The following is a 24,101-nucleotide window of genomic DNA, read 5'->3' as shown; positions in this document are numbered from 1 at the left end:
GTGAGGCAGGTACTATTGCAACATTTACAAAACATTTAGACAGGACCATGGATAAGACAGGTTTAAAGGGCAATATGGGCCAAATGCAGACAGGTGTGACTAGTATAGATGGGGCATGTTGTTGGGCATGGCAAGATGGGCCGAAGGGTCTATTTTCACGCTGTATGACTCAATGACTCTATCTGCTCTGCCTGCAAGTGATCCACATTCTTCCATTCTCTGTATATCCATGTGCCTATCTAAAAGCCTCTTAAATGGTAGAAGTACTTCCTTGGCAGTGTGCACGTAAACATGTGATCTAATTGCAAGCGTGCCTTCCAACCCACTTCTGAAAATATGCTTCACTGAAATGAATATAAACAAATTTAAAAAGCATAGTTGAGCTATTGAAGACAAATCTTAAGAGATTTTAGACTAAGATTGCTTTTACAGATGCATAAGGAAGAGTTTAAAAACTACACAGTATATTTCCCTTTGAGTAGGGAATTCAGGTGTTCGGGCCCACAATAGTCCATCAACCTCAGATTGAGATCTTCCCTAGTGGCACCCGACCTGTTTGCAAATGGTTGTGCTCTTTACTTAATATTACAATAGTCCCTATACTTGAAAGAGAAATTTGGGGTTGGGACCTTCGTGAGGATGTGATAAACATTGTATAAATGCTTTTTGTGCCTGTGTGAATGGCAAACATTCTACCTATACTTGTACGACTTCTGTCAATGGAGAGCTGAGGCAGGTCAGATAGGGCAAGCACTTACGTTCTCATCTTTACCAGAAAGAATGCACTCGTCACGTCTCTGCTGACTGACAGACCAGTGAATCTGAAAGAGAGAAAATGGAACATTGGCCATTGAAAGAATGATGGTTATTACCGGGTACAAAGCCCTGCATGCCTCAACTGGTCCCCGCTCATTCCACACCACTGTATTAGTTACATTTCCCCATGTAACCTTTCATATATAGAACATAGAACAGTACAGCACAAGAATGGGCCCTTCACCCCATAATGTCTGTGCCGAACATGATGCCTAGCAGAACTGATACCTCTGCCTGCGCACATCCCTCTATTCCCCACATTTCCATGTGCCTATCCAAAACCCTCTTGAGCATCACTATCGTATCTGCCTTCACCACCACCCTTGGCAGCACGTTCCAGGTCTCCACCACCCTCTGTGTAAAAATCTTGCCCGCGCATCTCCATTAAACATCCCCCCTCTCAACCTTATTCCCTCTAGTGTTGGACAGTTCCACCCTGGGAAACAGATTCTGACTATCTACCCTATCTATGCCGATCACAATTTTATATAAATTCTATCATCACCCCTCAACCTCTGACGTTCCTGAGAAAACAATCCACGTCCACCCAACCTCTCCCTGTAGCTGAAACCCTCCACCCCAGGTCGCATTCTGATATAAATCTTCAATTAATCTTTAATACTACAATTTACTTGATTTTGAGTCTCAGAACGATGGAAACTCGGTTTATTGACTCACTGGTGACTCAGTGTAAAGAGTTCCCTGTCCCAAATTCCTATATTAATGCTCCCTGACCCACAATAATGCTCACCTTGTGATAATACTCACGTTTTGTGACACTCAGTTGGTGAGATAATACTAACCGGATACAACACTATCCACATTGAGTGCTAAGCCCCCTGACGTGCGATAATACTTAAACTGTGTTATAATGCCCAAACTGTGCATCTTGCAATTGAATTCACACTTTGAGAGAGTGTTCGCACATTATGATCACACCCGCACTGTGTAATAATGCTCAGAATCCGTGATAATACTCACAGTATGATAATTAACCCACTCTGTGATAATGCTCACAGTTTGCCTTAATGCACACGCAGAGCATTAATGCTCACAGTGTATAATGCTCACAGTGTAATACTTTGTGATAATGCTCCCACCTTGTGTTTTAGTGCTCACACTTCATAATGCTCACGCTATGTGTTAATACAGTACTCTGTGTGATAGGCTAACACTGTGACTAACATTCTCTGATAATTCATAATTTTGTAAGTTTTCAGGAGCAGAATTAGGCCATTTGGCCCATCAAGTCAACCCCACCATTCAATCATGGCTGAACTATCTTTCCCTCTCAACCTTGTTCTCCTGCCTTCTCTGCATAACCCCGCACTGATCAAGAATGTATCAATGTCTACCATAAAAATATCCACAGATTCACCATCCTCTGACTAAAGAAATTCCTCATCGCCTTTCTAAAAGCATGTCCTTTTACTCTGAAGCTATGACCTCTGGTCCTAGATTCTTCCACAAGTGGAAACATCCTCTCCACATCCACTCTATCCAAGCCTTTCACTATTCTGTAGGTTTCAATGAGGGGTCCCCTCATCCTTCTAAACTCCAGCGAGTGGAGGCCCAGTGCTCAGGCCCAGACTTCTTTACACAGTAATATTGCTCCCACTTTAGTCCTAGAGTGCCATAATAATCACACTCTTTGATATTGCTCATTTCATCCCGTGGCACTGTCAGCGATGGCAGCCTCACCAACGTTCTGTCTGTCTTTTCGTCTTTTTTGTTATTTTTAGTGTGTTTTAAAAGTATGTGTTTATTTTCTCTGGTTTGTTTTATGTGGGGGGTGGGTGGGGGTCGGGGGAAATCTTTTTTTCAATCTCTTACCTTGCCGGAGATGCAATTGTTTTCCGGATCGTATCTCCGGTCGCTCTGCGGCCTAACATCATGGAGTTGGAGGCCTTGCTCGAGATTGACTTTGAGACCCACCGCGGGGCCAAGGAATTACCATCAGAGCCTGCGATCCCTTGCCTGGGATCGACGCTGAAACTGCGGCCTGCGGATTTCAACATCGAGGAACTCGCAGTTTCAGGGTAGAGACTGATGTCGGGAAGCTCCAAAGTCGCAAGAGGCTCGACCAGCCCCGACCCGGGGTCCGATCGCCTGGTGCGGGGGAACTGAGATCCCCCCGATGCGGGAACATGATCGCCCGACGCGGAGGGCCCGACTGCCGGACACGGGAGCCAAGATCGTCCCGTCAATGGAAGGCTCGAGGCTCCCGACCGTGGGAGAACAAAGAAGGGAAGAGATTTAACTTTTTTTTCGCCTTCAGTCACAGTGAGGAATGTGGAGGAGTCACTGTGGTGGATGTTTATGTTAAAATGCATTTCGTGGGTTTTGTTGCTATTTATTGGTATGACTGTGGCAAATCAAATTCCTCGTATGTTGCAAAACATACTTGGCTAATAAAGTATGATTATGATTATGATTATAACAATATTGCCATCACCCTGGGCCCTCTTACCATTATGTTGACAACTTATGCATACAATGATGACTTTGCACTAGCTCCCCCACTGGCATTGTAAGGGATGAGCGGGAAAACCTCTGGGGATGTTATTTAATTATACTTTCCTTCAAAATTATAATTTTTCAAACCATTGAATCTTTGCAGTTCAAATTAAAAATAGAAACACAATTTTTGAGCCTTCATTCATTAACTTCGTTATTGCTTAAGTGCCACATAATATAATCTTTCCATGGGCTTATCTCTGACAACAATGTAGGTAACGCCACCCATTCCATCTCTCCAGAGATGCTGCCTGTCCCGCTGAGTTACTCCAGCATTTTGTGTCTATCTTGGGTAACAAAGGCATTGATGAAGATAGACGTTATCTGTATAGACTTTAGTAAGGCATTTGACAAGGCCCTGCATGGTAACATGGTAGATAAGATTAAGGCACATGGGAGCCAAGAAGAGCTACCAAATTGGATCGCAAATCAGTTTGGTGATAGGAAGAAGAGGGTGGTGATGGAAGGATGTTTTTCTGTTTGAGTCTGTGATGAATAATGCACTCCAGCGAGTGGTGTGTTAGACTTTAGAGATACCACAACATTGAAACAGGCCCTTTGGCCCATTGAGTCCGTGCTGACCAATGATCACCCGGTACAAAGGCGCTATCCTACACACTAGGGACAATTTACAATTTTACTGAACCCAATTAACCTAAAAACCTGTACGTCTCTGGAGTGTGGGAGAAAACCGGAGTACCCAGAGAAAAACCACGTGGTCACAGGGAGAATGTAAAAACTCAATACAAACAGCACCTGTAGTTAGGATTGAACCTGGGTCTCTGGCACTCAAAGGAAGCAACTCTACCGCTGCGCCAGTGTGCTAGGATCTTTGCTACATTTGTTATATAATAATGATTTGGATGTGAATATAGAGGGTATGATGAGTCATTTTGTGTGTGACATGAAAATTGGTGGTGCTATATATATTAAGGAAGATTGTTTAAGGCTCAGATATGGATCAGTTTGAAAGCTGGGCAGAACATCGGCAGATGGATTTAAATCCCCACAAGCGCAAGGCGATGTATTTCAGGAAGTCAAATGTGGGGAGGGGAAATACAGCAAATGGAATGGCACTAATGAAATTGAATGAACAGAGGAACATAGGCGTCCAAGTCAATAGTTACTTGACCGTGGCAACACAAGTGAATAGGGTGTTGATGAAGGGAAAAGACATGCTTACCTTCGAAAGTCACGGGCACGGAATATAAAAGTTAGGATATCACTTTGCAACTTTACGAAACTCTGATTAGACATTACTTGGAGTATTGTGTACAGTTCTGGTCAGCACACGACAGGAAATATATGATTGTACTGGAGGATCGTTGCCTGGATTGAACCACATTAATTATGGGGAGAGATTAAATAGGCTGGGATTGTTTTCCCTATAGTTAAGGAGGCTGATAGGTGACTGATAGAAGTATATGAGATTATGAAAGGTACAGATACGGTAGATAGCCAAAAACTGTTCCCCTTGGTTGCGGTATGAAAAATCACGTTGTAGTTTTAAGATGCGAGGTGGGACTTTTAAAGGTTTCTGAGGCGTAGGGTTTTTTTACACACAGAGTGATTGACATCTGTGAAGAGCTGCCAAAATAAGGTGGTGGATTGGGATACAATTATTATGCTTTTTAACAGGCACTTAAGCAGGCAAGGCATGGAATGATAGGAACCTAATGGAGGTAAATAGGGTTAGTGTTAATGAACCAAAATGGATCTGATGGGCCAAAGACCCCATTTCTGAAATGTACAACTATGATCCCATACCTCTATGACTTTAACAAGGTGCTTAAAAATGCCTGCATTAGTACATTCACATACCCTCCATCACGCAGAAAGGTAATGTTTAGATAGGAATAAATTGGATGCAAAACGTTCCGATAATTCCGCCCTTGCCTTGGAGAGAAATGCCCTTATTTTAGCTCCTGTGAATCACATGTTCATGAGGAACTGAAGCCATTTCACACATAGAACCAGCCTGTGCTTGCTAAGTAGGTCAAGGGTGCGTGATTAAGGAGGTTTATGGAGCTCTAAATGGTTGGTTCCTACAGTAAAACGGTTGGAGTGATTTATCGTCTGTACGGATGCAAGGCTGCAATGATGATGTTAAAGGATCATTTCTTGGAAGTAAAAATAAGGTCTCATTCATACGCTCGCCTCCTCCCCATTGTGTCGTACCGCTTGTGAGCTTGGACTTTCCAAACTCACTCCTGGCTCATTCACAAGTGAGATTGCTTTTCAAAAATATATGAAGTTCAAAAATATGAGAATCTCTCCAAGATATGTCTTACTTATTCACTGTTCAGGATGTGGCCCCAGCTGGCAAGGCCAGTAAATATGGCCCATACCTAACCAACCTGAGGAAGATGGCACTGAGTTGAATTCTCCTGCCTCAACTATCTCCTCCGACAGCTCGTTCCATACACCTACCACCTTTTGTGCGAAAAAGTTGCCCCACACCTTAAAATAAATCCTATTAAATCTTTCCGCCCTCACCTTAAACCCATGTCCTCTGGTCCTCAATTCCCCTACTCTTAGCAAGAGGTTCTGTACATCTACCAAATCTATTCCTCTCATGATTTTGTACACCTCTATAAGATCACCCCTCATCCTCCTGCACTTCAAGGAATAGGGTCCTAGTGGGTTTTCTCTGGGTGCTCTAGTTTCCTCCCACACTCTAAAGACTTGTAGGTTTGTAGGTTAATTGGCTTCTGCAAACTAAATTGTCCCTAGTGTGTCAGATAGTGCTAATGTATGGGGTGATTGCTGGTCGGCATGGACTCGGAGGGCCAAAGGGCCCGTTTCAGCACTGTATCTCTAAAGACTAAATTCGCCCTTTCCTCTATGATTTCTCTCCTTTCTGCTCTGGTGGGAGGGCACATTGACATCCTGGACTAAAGAAATCTGTGGGATCAGATTTGCTGCTTTTACTGCAGATCCCAGGAAAATCATGTTCTCATCTGTATTCACCTTTTCCGATCTGTGCACTATCCTAGGAAGATGGAACCTATGTGGGAGGCGCAGAGGGCCCTGCAGATTACATCTCCTGTACATTAATTCATGAACTGTGTACGGGCTTATACTGCGCGGAGTACTTGGAGAAAATTGTAACATGTACTGTCAATGTTTTTATATGTTGTGTGCGGTATTTGTCCCTATTTGCACCAATTACATAAATTGTGTACAGAATATTATAGTCATTGGGAAAGGTGCTATGTAGTTACATACATTGTATATATATATATATATGCGCGCTCAATGTAGAATTGGTTATTTGCACTGAATACCAGGCTGCATATACTTATAAGATACACAAAAATGCTGGAGAAACTCAGCGGAAGAAGGGTTTCGGCCCGAAACGTTGCTTATTTCCTTCGCTCCATAGATGCTGCTGCACCCGCTGAGTTTCTCCAGCATTTTTGTGTACCTTCAATTTTCCAGCATCTGCAGTTCCTTCTTAAACACAATGCATATACTTATATACATTACGCAGTATCATAAAGGTTATATTCCATAAATAGTTCTAAAGGGAAATAGAGACAGCATATAAAATGATACGTGTAGGCATTTGTGGTGGATATATTGTGTATAATCCTCAGTCTAAACATGCCTCTTATAAAAGGCAAGAGACAATGTATTTAAAATTCTACAGACTGTGGAGGGTAACATGGTCTGTATACAGTATGTTATTATGTATGGTTGCATTCACCACAGTTATATGCATGGTGTAGATAAGTGGCAATATAGCACATAAACGTATATGAGATTATTTGCACTGTGTATACAGTTACATAAATTTATACAACATCAATGCACTAAGTATTGATTTTATGACTGGGATAGAGAATTAAAAGCACTGAGTTGGGTCTAATGTTAGTATTTGATGGATGTGCATATGTCCCTTGACATTGTGGCATAAAAACCTGCAGATTTTGTTGAGTTTAATGAGAGCTGTGTGCACAAGAACGTTTCTCTTACTAATAAAGGTTCCCGGTTGATGTTGTGCAGGTCCAGGGAGACAATGTAGTCCTTGGTGCCCACGTACATGCGGTCGTGATCTTCATCCATTAGCAGGATGCGGTAGTCGGTGGTGTTTTGCAGGAGGTTGTAGTGCCGTGCTGTGTTTGATTGCTGTAGCTCTGCAAGGGGACAAAAGGACAGACAGATTTGGTAAACAGTGTGTAGGAAGGAACTGCAGATGCTGGTTTAAACCCAAGACAGGCACAAAATGCTGGAGTAACTCAGCGGGACAGGCAGCATCTCTGGAGAGAAGAAATGGGTGACGTTTCGAGTCGGGGCCCAGTCTGCAGAAGGGTCTCGACCCGAAACATCACCCACTCCTTTGCTCCAGAGATGCCGCCGCCTGTCCCACTGAGTTATTCCAGCATTTTGTGCCTATCTTCGGTAAACAGGGTGCAGACAGATAAAGTGTTCCAACTGCAGAACAACATCACCCCCTTCCTGCAGGCAGACCTGAACCAGCAGCTATCTGAGGAACTATAGAGGTCTCATCTTTAGACATAGAACATAGAACAGTACAGCACAAGAACGGGCCCTTTGGCCCACAATGTTTGTGCTGAACATGATACCATTAAACAGATCTCATCTGCTTGTACATGGTCCATTTCCCTCTATTCCCTGCACTTCCACGTGCCTGTCCAAAAGTCTCTGAAACTCCACTATCGTATCTGCCTCCACCACCACCCTTGGCAATGTGTTCCAGGCCCCCACTACTCTGTGTAAAAAACATGCCCCGCACATCTCCATTAAACCTTCCCCCTCTCACCTTACAGCCATGCCCTCTAATCAGAAAGGGAGACGCTTCAAGATTCAAGAGATTCAAGATTCAAGAGAGTTTATTGTCATGTGTCCCAGATAGGACAATGAAATTCTTGCTTTGCTTCAGCACAACAGAATATAGTAGGCATGAATACAGGACAGATCAGTGTGTCCATATACCATTATATAAATATATACACATTTTATAGAGTAGACTTTAGAGAGGAGGCCCTTCAGCTCTCTAAAGTCTCTCCCTTCTCACCTTTAGCTATGCCCATTAGTGTTAGACATTTCCACCCTGGGAAAAATACCTCATAATTTTGTATACTTCTATCAAGTCTCTCCTCAACCTCCGATGTTCCAGAGAAAACAATCCCCATCTACCTAACCTCTGCCATGTAGCTGAAACTCTCTAATCCAGGCAGCATTCCTCATTATTAAATATATATTTTTTAATTACTGTACCATGCTCATCCGACAATCTATTTTCACAATAACTGCAACAACAGCCTTTGAAATGAAGCATCTTTGACCTTTATCCTATGGAATAAAATCAAGCTGCTGCATTTAGCACCTGGTGCAGTCCTACAGGAAACTTTATGTTTGTAGATTTACACTGTCTTCAACTCTTAATACAGACCGGTACATCACCAACTCAGTATTACAGCGGTGATAAGATGTGATCAGCCTCGAGGAAGTTAAAGTCGACCGTTCTTCTCACAAAAAAATGGGCTAGTGGGACAGATAAAGCATACATAATTCAGCCCCATATCGGGTGGCACAGTGGCGCCAGAGACCCGGGTTCGATCCTCACCTCGGGTGCTGTCGGAGTGGAGTTTGCACGTTCTCCCTGTGACCCCGTGGGTTTTCTCCAGTTGCTCTGGTTTCCTCCCACACTCAAAAGACACACAGGGTTGTAGGCTAATTGGCTTCGATGAAATTGTAAATTGTCAACATATCACTTGCCAATTCTTGCCCTATCCCTCCCATCACCTCTCTTTACCAGCTTTCTCTCCTCTACTCCATCGATCAGTAGAAGGATCTTGACTCAAAACATCATGGGTGGCACGGCGGTAGAGCTGCAGCCTCACAGCGCCAGAGACCCGGGTTCGATCCTCACCTCGGGTGCTGTCTGTGTGGAGTTTGCACGTTCTCCCTTTGGCTACATGGGTTTTCTCCGGGTGCTTCGGTTTCCTCCCACACTCCAAAGACGTACAGGATTATAGGTTAATTGTTTTCGGTTAAATTGTAAATTGTTCCTAGTGTGTAGGATAGTGCTGGTGGACGGGGTGATCGCTGCTCAGCACGGGCTCCGTGGGCCGAAGGGCCTGTTTCCGCGCTGCATCTCTAAACTCTAAAAGTCTAAAGAAACTACAGACATCCTTGGTGTGTTGGGGAACAACCTACTCCAACTGATCAATTAAATATAACTTTGTGGGTGTCATTCTGGCAGAAGTGCACATGCTGCCAGATTTTACAATCATTTGGCACTAAACACAATGTTTAATTTTTAATAAAATGGCATTAGGAATCCTAATTACAGGACCCCGTTTTCAGTATGTTTTTGCCTGCCTTGAATAAAACATTCTGCCACCCACCCACCGTGCCTCTGTTGGTCAAGGGATACTAACATCCAATCTACCACATTTCTGTGAGGTTTGTTGATCTCAAAATAATAGGCTATGTTTATTCTCAGGGTCAGTTAGTCACCTAATATTGTGTGGTCAGTCAATCTCTTTGCAATGTGTCTTTGTGTTACTGTGGGGTCAGTTCTCTGCAATGCTGCAATAATTCTAGAGGTCAAACAGTCCACATAGTTATGGGAGCTGTGTGTAACTCTGGGGGCCGGTCAGTCATTTAGTGACAGGTCGGCCTGTGTTACTGTGGGGACTTGTAATGGTGATACGTTGACTGTGAGGGCCAGTCAGTCACAAACATTGAGACTCTTCCTCTCTCCCGCACTTCCCACATCCAATCCCCCTGACAAAAACTCCTGCTGCCAAACCACTGTGTATAAATAAGTTAGGGCGACACAGTAGCATAGTGGTCGAGCTGCTGCCTTTTATGGCGCCAGAGACTCGGGTTCGACCCTGACTATGGGTGCTTTATAACTCGGGTTAGACAGTAGACAATAGGTGCAGGAGTAGGCCATTTGGCCCTTCGAGCCAGCACCGCCATTCAATGTGATCATGGCTGATCATCCCCAATCAGTACCCCGTTCCTGCCTTCTCCCCATATCCCCTGACTGCTATTTTTAAGAGCCCTATCTAGCTCTCTCTTGAAAGCATCCAGAGAATGCTTCCACCTGCCTCCACCGCCCTCTGAGGCAGAGAATTCCACAGACTCACCACTCTCTGTGAGAAAAAGTGTTTCCTCGTCTCCTGGCTTACTAAATGGCTTACTCCTTGTTCTTAAACTGTGGCCCCTGGTTCTGGACTCCCCCAACATCGGGAACATGTTTCCTGCCTCTAGTGTGTCCAAGCCCTTAACAATCTTATATGTTTCAATGAGATCCCCTCTCATTCTTCTAAATTCCAGGGTTCTAGAACTGACTGCCATAATGTAGACATTTAAAACTTTTTAAACCTAATAACGCTGCCCCTAATGTCCAGCGAACATCTTATTGTGGGACGGCATGGTATCGCAGTGGTAGATTTGCTGCCTTACAGCACCAGAGACCCGGGTTTGATCCTGACAGCGGGTGCTGTCCGTATGGAGTTTGTACGTTCTCCCTGTGACCGAGTTTGTACGTTCTCCGGGTTCTTCGCACATTCCAAAGACGTGCAGGTTTGTAGGTTAATTTTCTTCTGTGTAGGATGCAAAAATGGGGTGACATTGGACTAGTGTGCGGGTGATTGTTAGTCGACGCAGTCTTGGTAGGCCGAAGGTCCTGTTTGACTAAACTAAACCAGGTTGTGATGGACAGTTTCCCTTTCAAGAGGCCCTGACAGTAGTTCTTCCTGCAGTGAAGGCCATTAGAATTATTTTTCACCTGCTTCGTGTCTACAAGCCATCAAAAATCCACTTTAAAGTGGACCCTTGGCTGGAAATAGCCTGCAGGCCAAGAGCCCGGAAGTTTCAGTTGCATAAACATACCTTGCTCAACAGTAAATTGTGATAATAATAATTATTATTTCTTGCATTACATCCATCACACTTTCACCAAAGAGCTCATTACCGAAGGACCAGAGAGCCATGAAATCTGAAAAGCAGCCTCCTCTGGCTGTGGGCATGAATGGGAGCTTTGTTGTCAAGCTTTCTTGTTGAACTAACCAGGATTTCTAACCCTGCAATTTAGGTCATGTTTTGTAACACAAGCAACATATTTCATTAAGATAAAACATGGCCTGGGTTGAACCACAGATCCGTGTCATCGAATGGTTTGGTTGGTAAGTGCGACGTATGATGTGGTTCTCAACCACATTGGTCAGGTGTGATCTGCAGTTGTGCAATTAATTAGTAGCTGGGCTGCTCCTGTTAGTCACAGTGCCAATGTGACGACAGGTGGCGCAATGGGCTAAGTGTTCGGCTGGCAACCAGAAGGTAGCCGGTTCGAATCCCGCTTGGAGTGCATACTGTCGTTGTGTCCTTGGGCAAGACACTTCACCCACCTTTGCCTGTGTGTGAATGTGTGTGAATGTGTGTGAGTGATTGGTGGTGGTCGGAGGGGCCGTAGGTGCAGATTGGCAGCCACGCTTCCGTCAGTCTGCCCCAGGGCAGCTGTGGCTACAGAAGTAGCTTACCACCACCGAGTGTGACTGAGGAGTGAATGAATAATGCGATGTAAAGCGCCTTGAGTATTAGAAAGGCGCTATATAAATCCCATCCATTATTATTATTAATGTACTAGAAACTAGAGGAGTAAGCCAAACGCCTCTTCAAACCTCCTCTGCTATTCAACATGATGAAGCAGCACAGTGGTGCAGCAGTAGAGTTGCTGCCTTATGGCAGCTGAGACCTGAGTTAGATCCTGACTACGGGTGCTGTCTGTACAAAGTTTGTACATTTAGACTTTAGACCAGAGATCCAGCGGAATCAGGCCCACCGTGTCCGCGCTGACCGGAGACGAGGAAACACTTTTTCTCACAGAGAGTTGTGAGTCTGTGGAATTCTCTGCCTCAGAGGGCTGTGGAGGCCAGTTCTCTGGATACTTTCAAGAGAGAGCTAGAAAGGGCTCTTAACAATAGCGGAGTCAGGGGATATGGGGAGAAGGCAGGAACGGTTTGGGGATAATCAGCCATGATCAACCATGATCAGCCACGATTGGGGATGATCAGCCATGATCACCTTGAATGGCGGTGCAGGCTCGAAGGGCCGAGTGGCCTACTCCTGCACCTATTGAGTATTGTCTATTGACCAGCGATCACTCCATACACTAGCACTATCCTACACGTTAGGAACAATTTACAACTTTACCGAAGTCAATTAACCTACAAACTCACATGTCTTTGGAGTGCGGGACAATCTCATGCATTCAAGGGAGAATGTGCAAACTCTGTACAGACAGCACCTGTAGTCAGGATCAAACCTGGGTCTCTGGCGCTGTGAGGTAGCAGCTCTATCGCTGCACCACTGTCACAGCCCACTAGGTTGAAGGGCCTGTATCCATTCTGCATGACGATGTGACTCTATTATCTTTATGTTGTATATTCTTGTATACAAGGGAAATAGCCTCTTGTTATCTTTAAATTTTCCTCGGATACACCAGTTCCGGATTGAGTGTTACAGATTTTCCTGATGTTGCTCGGAATCAGAGAAGAATCTCCAAGTAAACCAAGAGAAAAATAAAATCAGTGAGTCACTTCAAAAATATACCTTTACTGAATGGCAACGGTGGGCTGGAGATAGATTTTGAGATCAATCTTCCTGAAATATGGAGCAACAAACTCTCTGCTGGAGGAAGGTGTAAACATAGGTGAACAGGGTGGGGAAGATGGTGTTTGGCATGCTTGTCTTTATTGGTCAGGATATTGAGAACAGGAGCTGCAACAGATTTTCCTGGCACAAGACATTGGTAAGGTCACGTTGGGTGCTGCACACAGAGCCGGATTTACGATTAGACTTCATAGGCTGAAGCCTAGGGCATCGAAATCTAGGGGGCCTCCGGCCAAGTGTATAATATTTTTGACACTGTCATAGGCCTTTCTTACATATGCTGTCACAACGCACTGCAGTCTCTGAACAAGCCTTCAGTAATTTTCCTTGCCCTCCATTTCAGAATAATAGTGTTTTAAGCCGATAACTCGACACTAGCACTGGCAATAAATAAATGAATAAATAAATAAATAAAGTGCAGCTTTCCAGCCCCTTGTCTCATGGGCCACACTCGGCAGCAAATTGGTGTCAATCTGGTGGACCATCTTCCTCTAGCCGTGAGGGTGGGGGATTGGGAGGGGCCTCACAAGTGGAACAGCCTAGGGCCTCTCTTCATCTAAATCTGGCACTGGCTGCACACAGTTCTGGTTGCTTAGCTCTAGGAAGGATGTCATTAAACTGAATGGCGCAGACAAGATTCATAAGGATCCTACCAGGTCTTGTGGGTGGGGGTTGAGATACAAGGGGAGGCTGGATAATAAAGTCATAGGCTCGTACAGCGTGGAAACAGGCCCATCAGCCCAACTTGCCCACACTGACCAACGTGTCCCGTCTGCACTAGTCCCACCTGCCTGCGTTAAATTTCTCCTTCAGCAGAGGAAGCTGAGGGGTGACTGTATAAAGGTTTATAAAACCATGAGGGGCACAGATGGAATAAATAGCCACAGTTTTTTCCCCCAGGGTAGGGGAGTCAAAAACTGGAGGGCTTAGACTTAAGGTGGGAGGGGAAAGATTTAAAAGGAACCTGACAAGCAACTTTTTCACATAATGGGTCCATTCCCTCCACAGATGCTGCCTGACCTGCTGAGTTACTCCAGCACTTTGTGTTTTACTCAAGATTAGAGAGTCCTAGAGTGTGGAAACAGGGCGTTCAGCCCAATTTTCCCACATTGCCCAACATGCCCCATCTAAACTAGTCCCACCAGCCTGCTTTTGGCCCATATCCCTCTAAACGTACCCTATCCATGTGCCTCTCAATGTCTCTTGAACATTGCAATGGTATCTGCCTCAACTACCTCCTTCGGCAGCTTGTTCCATACACCCACCACCCTTTGTGTAAAAAAGTTACCCCTCAGGTTCCCATTAAATCTTTCCCCCCCTCACCTTAAACCTATGTCCTCTGGCACTCGATTCCCTTAGTCTGAGCAAACCAATCTGTGCATTTACCCGATCTATTCTTTTCATGATTTTGTACACTTCCAGCAACTGTGCCTCGGGAACAGTTAATCTGGTGCTTTTCACATTGGTGTTAGTCAAGCTTGCTCTGCACAAACACAATTCGGTCAGCATTTTTCCTTCCTTAATGACTACAAAGCAAAAAGTGCTTGCTTGGCTATAAAGCATCTTATGGCTGGAGTTCGTGAAAGGCGTTACATCAATGCAATTCTTTCATTTGTCCCACAGAGTCAGGCTAAATTTAGAACCCCTCCTGAAGGCATGGTTGTCATTCGGGCTTGAAGTTTGTATCCAACTTCTTGGCAGTTTTGTGAGGATTGTATTTCTTCATAATTCAATTCTGCTCTGAATATTTTTATAAAATGCCTTGTTAAATTTTATAACAAGAGTGATGCCAATTGCATTATGCAATCCCCGAATCCCCTTCTGATATTCACTTGGCACGATATTGAAAACACAAATTGTTAATTTTCTTGGACTGGCTGTTGTGCCTTCCAATTCTGCAACAGAGGGTCAAAGGATGTATGGCAGTTCAGTGAGGACTTCAGTCAGACTCTCATCCCCGAGACTAATGGGTGTCCTTCTAATACAGTATATCGGAGACCCTACAGACAGAGAGGGGCGGAGAAAGAGGGGTGCTTTAATGCTGTTTGTCTGGGTTAGATCCAAAACCAACTCTTAAATGTGAAATGTGTAGGAAGGAACTGCAGATGCTGTTTTACAGCATAGATAGACAAAGAATGCTGGAGTAACTCAGCGGGTCAGGCAGCATCACTGGAGAAAAGCAATCGGTGATGTTTCGGGTCGAGACCCTTCTTCAGGGGAGAGAGAAACATAGAACAAGTGAATGACAACAATGGACCATTGTGGGCTCCACCTTTCCTTGATCATCGTTGCTGGCTTTGATTTGTCCTTTTGCATCCCTTTCATTCATTTGTACTATGTACCTTTTCATATCTCTCGTTTCCTTCTCCCCTGCCTCTCAGTCTGAAGAAGGGTCTCATCCCAAAACGTCACCTATTCCTTTTCTCCAGAGATGCTGCCTGACCCGTTGAGTTACTCCAGCTTTTTGTGTCCGTCTCATGGGTGAAAGGTGAGTCTGATGCTCGGTGTCAGCCAGTGCCTTTATTTTTACAGCTGAGAATTGACTCTAGTGTTCTAACACAAAGCAAACTTGTCCAAGCCAAACCTTGGCATCCAGTGTATTCATTGGTAGCCTGATATTTATTTTCACAATTTAGCAACAGCAGAGAGGAGGGGAGGCATCCATCCTCACTCTCAGGCTCCCTTTATTATCTGCCTTTCAGCCCTAATCAAGTATATTGAGTAAGAGAGAGGGGAATGTAAACTGAAATCTATTCAGGTGAAAACCAGCATAAAACATTACTGATCTCTCCAGCCTGAAGTTGCCTGGTGTAATTATTTGCAGAACACTTATCTGGTAACCTGTCCTTACATTTCACGTGTTCATTTATAACATGCAATCACAATTTTATTTTAATCTCTCTGACAAAAGCAGAAATATGTTCCCTCTTAGCAGGGGTCACGGCGGCTACAATTACTGTCAAAACACAATGCCTCTCACAGAATGGGAAAGATAGCATACACACCATAAATTCCAGGCTGCCTTCCAGATCCATTTATTGCCCCTACACTTTAATATCAATTTGTTTGAACAAAGACTCCTAAAGTACACTCAGATTGAGTCAAAGCACCAAGGCGATGCACCAGTGACCTTTTCAACATCTGTGGAGTAATCCCCCTCTCTGGTTCTCCGGGAGCTGCTGCTCAGCTTTGAAGCTTTGCAGAATTGGCAGAAGAACACAGTTTTTGCTTAAAGAAAGTTTGTCACATTAACATGTCCACAATTACAAAATCCCAGCTCGGATACCCTAAATATATTGCAAACACATGTTCCGATTCCTTTCCAGGCTCAGGCCCGGAGGTATACTCTACCTGCTGATACAGCTCTATAGGATTTTCAGTCATGCTGCATTTGGACTACAGTTTTGATTACCCCATTCCAGGAAGGACGTGTTCACAAGTTCATAGGTTCATAGGTTATAGGAGCAGAATTAGGCGCATCAAGTCTGCTTCACCATTCAATCATGGCTGATCTATCTTTCCCTCTCAACCCCATTAGATTAGATATAATTTATTGCCACACAGCCAGGCTGGTGGAGATTTGGGTTGTCTGCAGCGATACAATAATAAAGAACACACAACCACAATAAAACTGTAACACAAACATCCACCACAGCATTCATCACTGTGGTGGAAGGCACAAAATTTGGCCAGTCCTCCTCCATTTCCCCCCCCGTGGACAGGACCAGAGTCCAGAGTCAGTCCAGGATCGGCTCTTCCTCACCGGAGACCGCGGCTTTAAGTTGTTGTAGGCCGCAGGCCGGCGGTCAAGATTTAAAGTCCCCGCCGCAGCCAGAAACACCGTAGTCCCCGCCGCAGCCAGAAGCACCGTAGACGCCGCACCAGCAGGAGCTCTGCAGACCGCGGCTTCAGGCTGCGACTTCAGGCTGCCGGCTGCCCCGGGCCAGCGAAACGGAGCGCTCCCCTCCAGCAAGGGCTCACCCGCTCCACGCTGAGAGTCCACGCTGCGCCCGCCGCTGAAGTCCCGGGCGCGTCTCCGGGAAAGGCCGCGTCGATCCTTGATGTTAGGCCACGGGGGAGGCGACCTGGAAAAACTGGCCTCTCCGTGGAGGAGGCGACCAAAGCAGTTTCCCCCTTACCCCCCCCACACCACCCCCCACATAAAACACACGAAGAAACATTAAATACAGACTTTAAAACATACTAAAAAAATAAAAAAAAGTTGAAAAACTGACGAGCTGCATGACATGGCTGCTGCCAGAGCAGCGCCCCCTACGGCCTTCTCCTGCCTTCTCCCCAAAACCCCTGACACACAAGGATCAGTCAATCTCCGCCTTAAAAATATCCATTAAATTGGCCTCCACAGCCTTCTGTGAAAATGAATTCCACAGATTTACCACCCTCTCACTAAAGAAATTCCTCCTCATCTCCTTTCTAAAGGGACGCGCTTTTTTAGGCAGCAAACATGGATACAGTTGCAGCAATATAAGCACATGTTTCATGTGGAAGATTTATCAATTTATTCAAAGTCCCCCCTCCCTGCTCCAGTCCAGCAGAAGGTACAGTAGTTTGAAAGCGCACTACCACCAGACTTAGGAACAGCTTCTGTCCTGTTATCAGCTTCTGAACGGTCCTTGCATCAACTAGGGTAGTGTCTGATTCACCTCGACCCGATTAGGAATATTGGACTTTGTCTATGGACTGATGCACTACAATGCTGAGAACTATACTCTGCACTCTGTATCTTCCTATTTGCTATATCTAAAGTACTTGATTTGACTTGATTGTATTTATATATAGTATGATCTGATCTGATTCGATAGCATAAAAACACAATGTTTTTCGCTGTACCTCAGTACACATAACAATAATAAACCTAAACCCAGTTTGAATCCATTAATCTCCATGAGATCACTGCTCATGAACCACTGAAATGGACCGAGGGCTTGACTCTGTGTTATATTGGTTGATTTGGATTCATGCCACATAGCAGTAAAAATCTTTTTTTTCCTATGAGCAGCAGGGTCAGCTTTAATTCTTTACATGTTTTGCTCAAGCAAAGCATGAACAGATTCTTTCACCATTGAATTCATTTTTAAAGTAACTTCAGGTGAGTCAATACAAAGCAAAGACTGATTTAACTTAACAAAGCTGGCCGCCACGTTCACAAGTGGACAGTACATTCTTGAATGCATTAACCAGGCCGTTTGATGCTGATAACTCTACAATTCCTCATAGCCAGACCTTAGTTTAGTTTAGAGATACAGCCTGGAAACAGGCCCTTCGGCCCACCGAGTCTGCACTGACCCGTTCATATTAATTCTATGTTATCCCACTTTTGCAACCACTCCTTACACATTAGGGGCGGTTTTCTTACAGAGGCCAATCAACCTACAAACCCTCGCGTCTTTGCCATATGGGAGGAAACCAGAGCACCCAGAGGAAACCCAGGCAGTCACAGGGAGAACATGCAAACTCCACACAGGCAGCACCTGAGGTCAGGATCGAACCCGGGTCTCTGGCGCTGTGGGGCAGTAACTCTACTGCTGTGTACCACTGTGCTCTCCTAACACGGAGTCAAATCATCATATTCTTTGTGTTATCAAACCAATCACTGTAAATGTTAACAGAAGTAAATACTTGTTCTAAGCAATTCAGTTTTTTTTAAGAAGGTACAGTGAAGAAATATGTTTTGATTACTGTAGGAGAAAGGCTATTTGGCAAATGTTTCTCTTGAACAGAAACATAGATGAGAATGTTACTCTATAAAAGGCATACTTGTGGAAAATGCTTCTCATTAAAAGGGATCACTCATGATGAGTGCACTGCCTTATAAGGCACCATTAAGGATGAGTGCTTCCCCTGAAAACGTGATTTAATGGTGTGTTCCTTCTTAAACAAATCCATTACTGAATAGTGTTCCTTTATACAAGTGGACCTGTGCTAGTGAGAGCTCCTCTTCAAAATTTGTCATTGAAGGCAAGAATCCCTCTCCAATAAATAATGCACGGGCAACACAGGTGCCTAGAGTTCAATCCTGACTACAGGTGCTGTCTGCACAGAGTTAGTACATTCTCCCTGTGGGTTTACTCCGGGTGCTCCGGTTTCCTCCCACACTACAAAGACGTACAGGTTTGTAGATTAATTGGCTCTGGTACAAACAATTGTAAATTGTCCCAAGTGTGCAGGATAGTGCTAGTGTATGGGGGTGATCGCTGGTTGGTGTGGACTCGATGGGCCGAATGGCCTGTTTCCGCGCTGTAAGTCTAAAGCCTTGTAAAATCACCTGTAAAAGATAAGGCTGGAAGGGCAAGTGATTGTGTTAGAAACTCTCCTTGGCGGCTTCTTGATGGGTTAACGTGACCACGTAAACATAAATTAGCGGACAAAGAGACTGCTGGAGCAGAGTGGCTCAGTTTCTCAGGACAACAGCCTCCAGGAGAGGATCTGCTATTCCAATTTCCTGCTGCCTTAATCCGGACCTTGGGTGGTGCCTGCACAGCTGGTGTAACCGTAGCTCTGGGCACAGGTGCTCCGACTGGCAGCATCTGGGAATCTATTCACCGAGACTTGAAATCTCCACAACACCGCGATTCCCACTGGCCACAGCGGATGTCCTTCCTGACAGGGGAGCACCACCTGTATCGGGGTGGGTGGGGGAAAGCTGAGCAACGGGGTGGTTCTGATCACACATATGACCTCAGTCAGCTGCTGGGATCGATGTCAATGCAGCAGCGAACGCAAATGACACAAATCGATCTCTTATCATGGTTGGGACAGGGTAAGAGGTGAGGAGAGGGGAACAAAACTACTTTGTGTATGAAACGGGCCAGGAGTGCGAGAGGAAATCGACACAGGAAACGGCTTGGGGGGGGGGTCACCGTCATTAATTGTCGTTTAAGTCCCACACGTTCCGCTGCTGTAAAAGGATCGCTGTAACAATCGGGGGGGGGAGAAGCACAGGGTTGTTGGTGCAGGGAGGGCAGCTCACGTTCACTGAGGTCAGGGCTGCGATTACCATCTAACCCCACGTAACCCCGAGAAGGCAACGCCGGAGACAAGACCGTGGCTTTCTCCGTCCGAGCCTTCGAGGTGACTTTCATTCCCACTCTGTCAGGTGGAATTTGATCCCACCTTGACGAGGTGAAACCAAATACTCGGTTCAAACCCCCCCCCCCCCCCCCCCCCCTTGCAGTTGAGTTCCCCCTTTCAGTGAGAGAAGCTGCTTTTATCCCTCTCGGTCAGAGTGTGGCCTGAATTTGAACCCAGCATCCCGGGGTGAAAGGGTGATATCCTAACGCTTTCTGCCACCCAGAGTGAAAGAGCAATGTTTCTGCTCAACTCCTCCGTGACATCCGAGGCTTGGTTGGGTAGGGGGTTCAACGTGACAGAAATAAACACAGGCTCAGGCTTGCCTTCCCTGCTCTGGAGTACACATTCACACATTCTGTGTGGATTAGCAGAAGGGAACCATTGTGGTTTTAAAGAGGCACTAATAGCGTGACAAGGTGACACAGGGAACTGCAGATGCTGCAAACCTGTGCAAAACGCAAACTGCCCGGGTAATTCGGTGGGTCGGGCAGCATCTGGAGAGGGAATGGATGGGTGACATTTCAGGTCGGGACCTTTCTTCAGACAAGGTGCTTGATGTCTGGAGAAGGGTCTCGGCCCGAAACATCACCTATTCCTGTTCTCCAGAGATGCTGCCTGTCCCGCTGAGTCCCTCCAGCACTTTGTGTCTATCACCGGTATAAACCAGCGCATGCAGTTCCTTCCTACACAAGGTGCTTGGGAGATCCTTGCTTTAAAACTAAAGATGATGGAATAAATTTGATTTCAGGCAACAATAACACTTATATGCATTTAAATAGCATCTTTACTGTGGTAAATATCATCCATAGGTGCAAATCAGGAATTTTTTTCAGGAGTATTTCATACCAAGTCACATAAGGAGATATAAAGCAAAAGGACCTAATTACTTGGTTAATGAAGATGGTTTAAAGGATCAACATTAAGGAAATAAAAGTGGCAGAGAGACAGGAAAATTTAGAGAGGAAATCCCAGCTATAGAGGCCTAGACAGGGGGTGAAATTAGGAATTGGTGGTAAATAAAGCTAGATTAAAAGGAACATACGTTCTTATCTGATGATAGCTTTCAAACAGTGCTTCTCAGTAGAATTCATGAGCTTCAGAAGGCACCAGATGGTGTCATTATTCCTGCAGTCCACAGCTGTACAGGAAGAAAACTGCATTCACAGCGTGGAGCAAACAGAAGCAGAGCTTATGGTTGTTATTTTAGCTAACCAAGCAAGGATCCCGTGACTTATGTCACAGAGAGCTACAGCATGGAAACAGGCCCTTCAGCCCACCAAGTCCATGCTGACCATCAATCAACCATATGCTCATTAATCAGGCATTGGGGTCCAGAATGTAGATTTCCTGCATGTTGCAGATTAAGAAAGAGGTAAGAGCAAAGACAGGTGATAAACATCATAGAGGAATCAGCAAATGAGTTGAGTTTAGTTTAAGGTACACAAAAATGCTGGAGAAACTCACCGGTGCAGCAGCATCTATGGAGCGAAGGAAATAGGCAACGTTTCGGGCCGAAACCCTTCTTCGTGTATATCTAAACTAAATTAAACTAAGAGTGTAGTTTAGTTTAGTTTAGAGATACAGCGTAGAAACAGGCCCTTCGGCCCACCGAGTTTGCATCGACCAGCAATCCCCGCACATTAACACTATCCTACACACACTAGGGACAATTTACACTTATACCAAGCCAATTAACCTACATATCTGTACGTCTGGAGTGTGTGAGGAAACTGAAGATCTCGGAGAAAACACACGTGGTCACGGGGAGAATGTACAAACTCCGTACAGACAGCACCCGTAGTCAGGATCGAACCCGGTGTAAGGCAGCAATTCTACCGCTGCGCCAGTTGAGTTTAGTTTATTGTCGCTTGTGCCAAGGCACAGTGGAAAGCTAGCAAAATTGGCAGCCGCGTCTCCTACATAATAATGTCGACTGCACAGCAAAAAGCACATCATTGGATGTAAAGCCCTTTGAGTCTCACTGAAAGGGATATGAAAGATGCTAAATAAGTGCAAGTCTTTCTTGGCTCCTTGGCTTTGCCTTAAAACACTTATCACCTTGATTTCTTGGTACAGTGGCTACTTATAGCCTCTAGGGCACAGTGTTCTATGTCACAAAACACTTTGAGAAGATTTTGAACTGGTTTTCCAGATGCCAAGAGAAATACGAGAGAAAAAATAAAATAAGGGCAGGAATAGGTCACCTGGCCCCATGCCCGTCTTGCCATTCAATGGAATCAATCTCCAACCTCCTCTGTGCCAGATTTCAATGGATAACCTGACAAGAGAATTCTGATACAACAGGAAACCCTAGTGATCTGAGATTATTCAATTCAATATTGAGTACCAAAGACTTGGATAAAAGATGAGGTATTGTTCTTGAAGATTACACTGGGGTTATCTGAAGTATAAACTAACCAGTGTTTATACCTTGTGGTGGATTGCCCTGCTAGAGCAATGATTTATTTCCGACAATGGGCCATTATGGACTCCACCCTTCCTGAGGTCAAAGGTTGCCAGCCCTGCTTTGTTCGGGTCTTTTCTATATCTCAATCTGAGCGTTTGATAGGACTGGACCTCTACTCGCTGGAGTTTAGAAGGTGGGTGAGGGGGGGGGGGAACCTCAGTGAAACTTACAGAATAATGAAAGGCATAGATAGAGTGGATGTGGAAAGGATGTTTCCACTGGTGGGAGAGTCTAGGACCAGAGGTCATAGCCTCAGAATTAAAGGGTGTTCTTTTAGAAAAGAGATGAGGAAGACCTTCTTCAGTCAGAGGGTAGTCAATCTGTGGAACGCATTGCCACAGAGGGTTGTGGAGGCCATCAGTGGATATTTTTAAGGCATAGATAGACAAATTATTGATTAGAACGGGTGTCAAGTGTTATGGGGAAAAGGCAGGAAAATGGGATGAGGAGGCAGAGATCCGCCATGAATGAATGGTGGAGTAGACTTGATGGGCCGAATGGCCTAATTCTACCCCTATAACTTGTGAATTTGTGAACTTGTTAAGGCTTCTGACCCGAAACGTCACCTACTCCTTTTCTCTACAGATGCTGCCTGATCCGCCGAGTTACCCCTGCATTTTGTGTCTATCTTCTCAAGGAGCTCGCTCTGCATGTTGGCTGCAGTGGCTCCCTACATCCTCTCAACCTAATATCGTGGAGTTCAGTTGGTGGCTGAATAGCCCATTGCCCAATGTGTTGGCAGACCAGCCACAGAGAAGTCAGGAACCCAGGTGGTTTAGAAACGTAGAATAGAAAACTGGGACAGTAACACATACATAAAGTGGCATATGCTTTGTACATGGAATTACTTAAGGACATCCCAAAACACCATACAGCTAATGAAACATTCTTTGAAAGTCCACTTACATCACTCCGAGGTTCTTACAGAGTTAAATTTAATCTCTTGCTGGAAAAAGCAAAGTTCATCTATAAATCATAGACGCCAGGTTAAAATGCCAGGAAGTCACCATGCTGGGGGAGTGGGAGGAGAACATGAAGTGAAATTCTGAAAACACTTGATAAATGTGTTTATTTTTCACCAGTAGTTAAGCAAAGCTTTGGTGGTTGATAGTAAGCCATAACAATGTAGTTGGAAAGTAGTTTGGATACAAATGGCTTTAATCAGCAAACAGATTAAACAGTATCAGCAGCAAGACTGGTGTGAGAGATTGGATGTGCCAATCAATAGTTTCTGATAACGATGTGTGTGTGTATGAATGTCGTGGATGTTTATATTTTATATGCATAGTAGTCCCGTGCATGTTTTGTTGATATTTAGTTTCGTTTAGAGACACAGTGCAGAAACAGGCCCTTCGGCCCACCGAGTCCGCGCTGAGCATCAATCAACCTGTCCACTAGTTCTATCCTACACATCAGGGACAATTTACAAAAGCCAATTAACCTAGAAATCCGCACGTCTCTGAAATGCGGGAGCACCGGAGTGAGAAAACCCACGCGGTCACAAGGAAAATGTGCAAATTCTTTTCAGACAGCACCCGTGGTCAGGCGTGAACCA

General features: G+C 44.9%; 1 protein-coding gene across 2 annotated transcripts in view; it reads right to left on the bottom strand.

Annotated features, from left to right (window-relative positions):
* The window catches only part of sema3f (semaphorin 3F), a 213,449-nt gene that overhangs the window by 61,270 nt on the left and 128,078 nt on the right, over positions 1-24,101 (bottom strand). For both annotated transcript variants that reach the window (XM_033037079.1, XM_033037080.1), the window contains exons 3-4: positions 7,312-7,472; positions 759-821 (exon numbers count right to left, since the gene is read on the bottom strand). In XM_033037079.1, coding sequence (XP_032892970.1) covers positions 759-821; positions 7,312-7,472 — 224 coding nt within the window. The remainder of the gene's footprint in view (positions 1-758; positions 822-7,311; positions 7,473-24,101) is intronic.

This window comes from Amblyraja radiata, chromosome 18 (assembly GCF_010909765.2).
Source record: "Amblyraja radiata isolate CabotCenter1 chromosome 18, sAmbRad1.1.pri, whole genome shotgun sequence".
NCBI lineage: Eukaryota > Metazoa > Chordata > Chondrichthyes > Rajiformes > Rajidae > Amblyraja > Amblyraja radiata.
The sequence above is the reverse complement of the archived record's forward strand: the minus strand, read 5'-3'. Positions and strand labels throughout refer to the sequence as shown.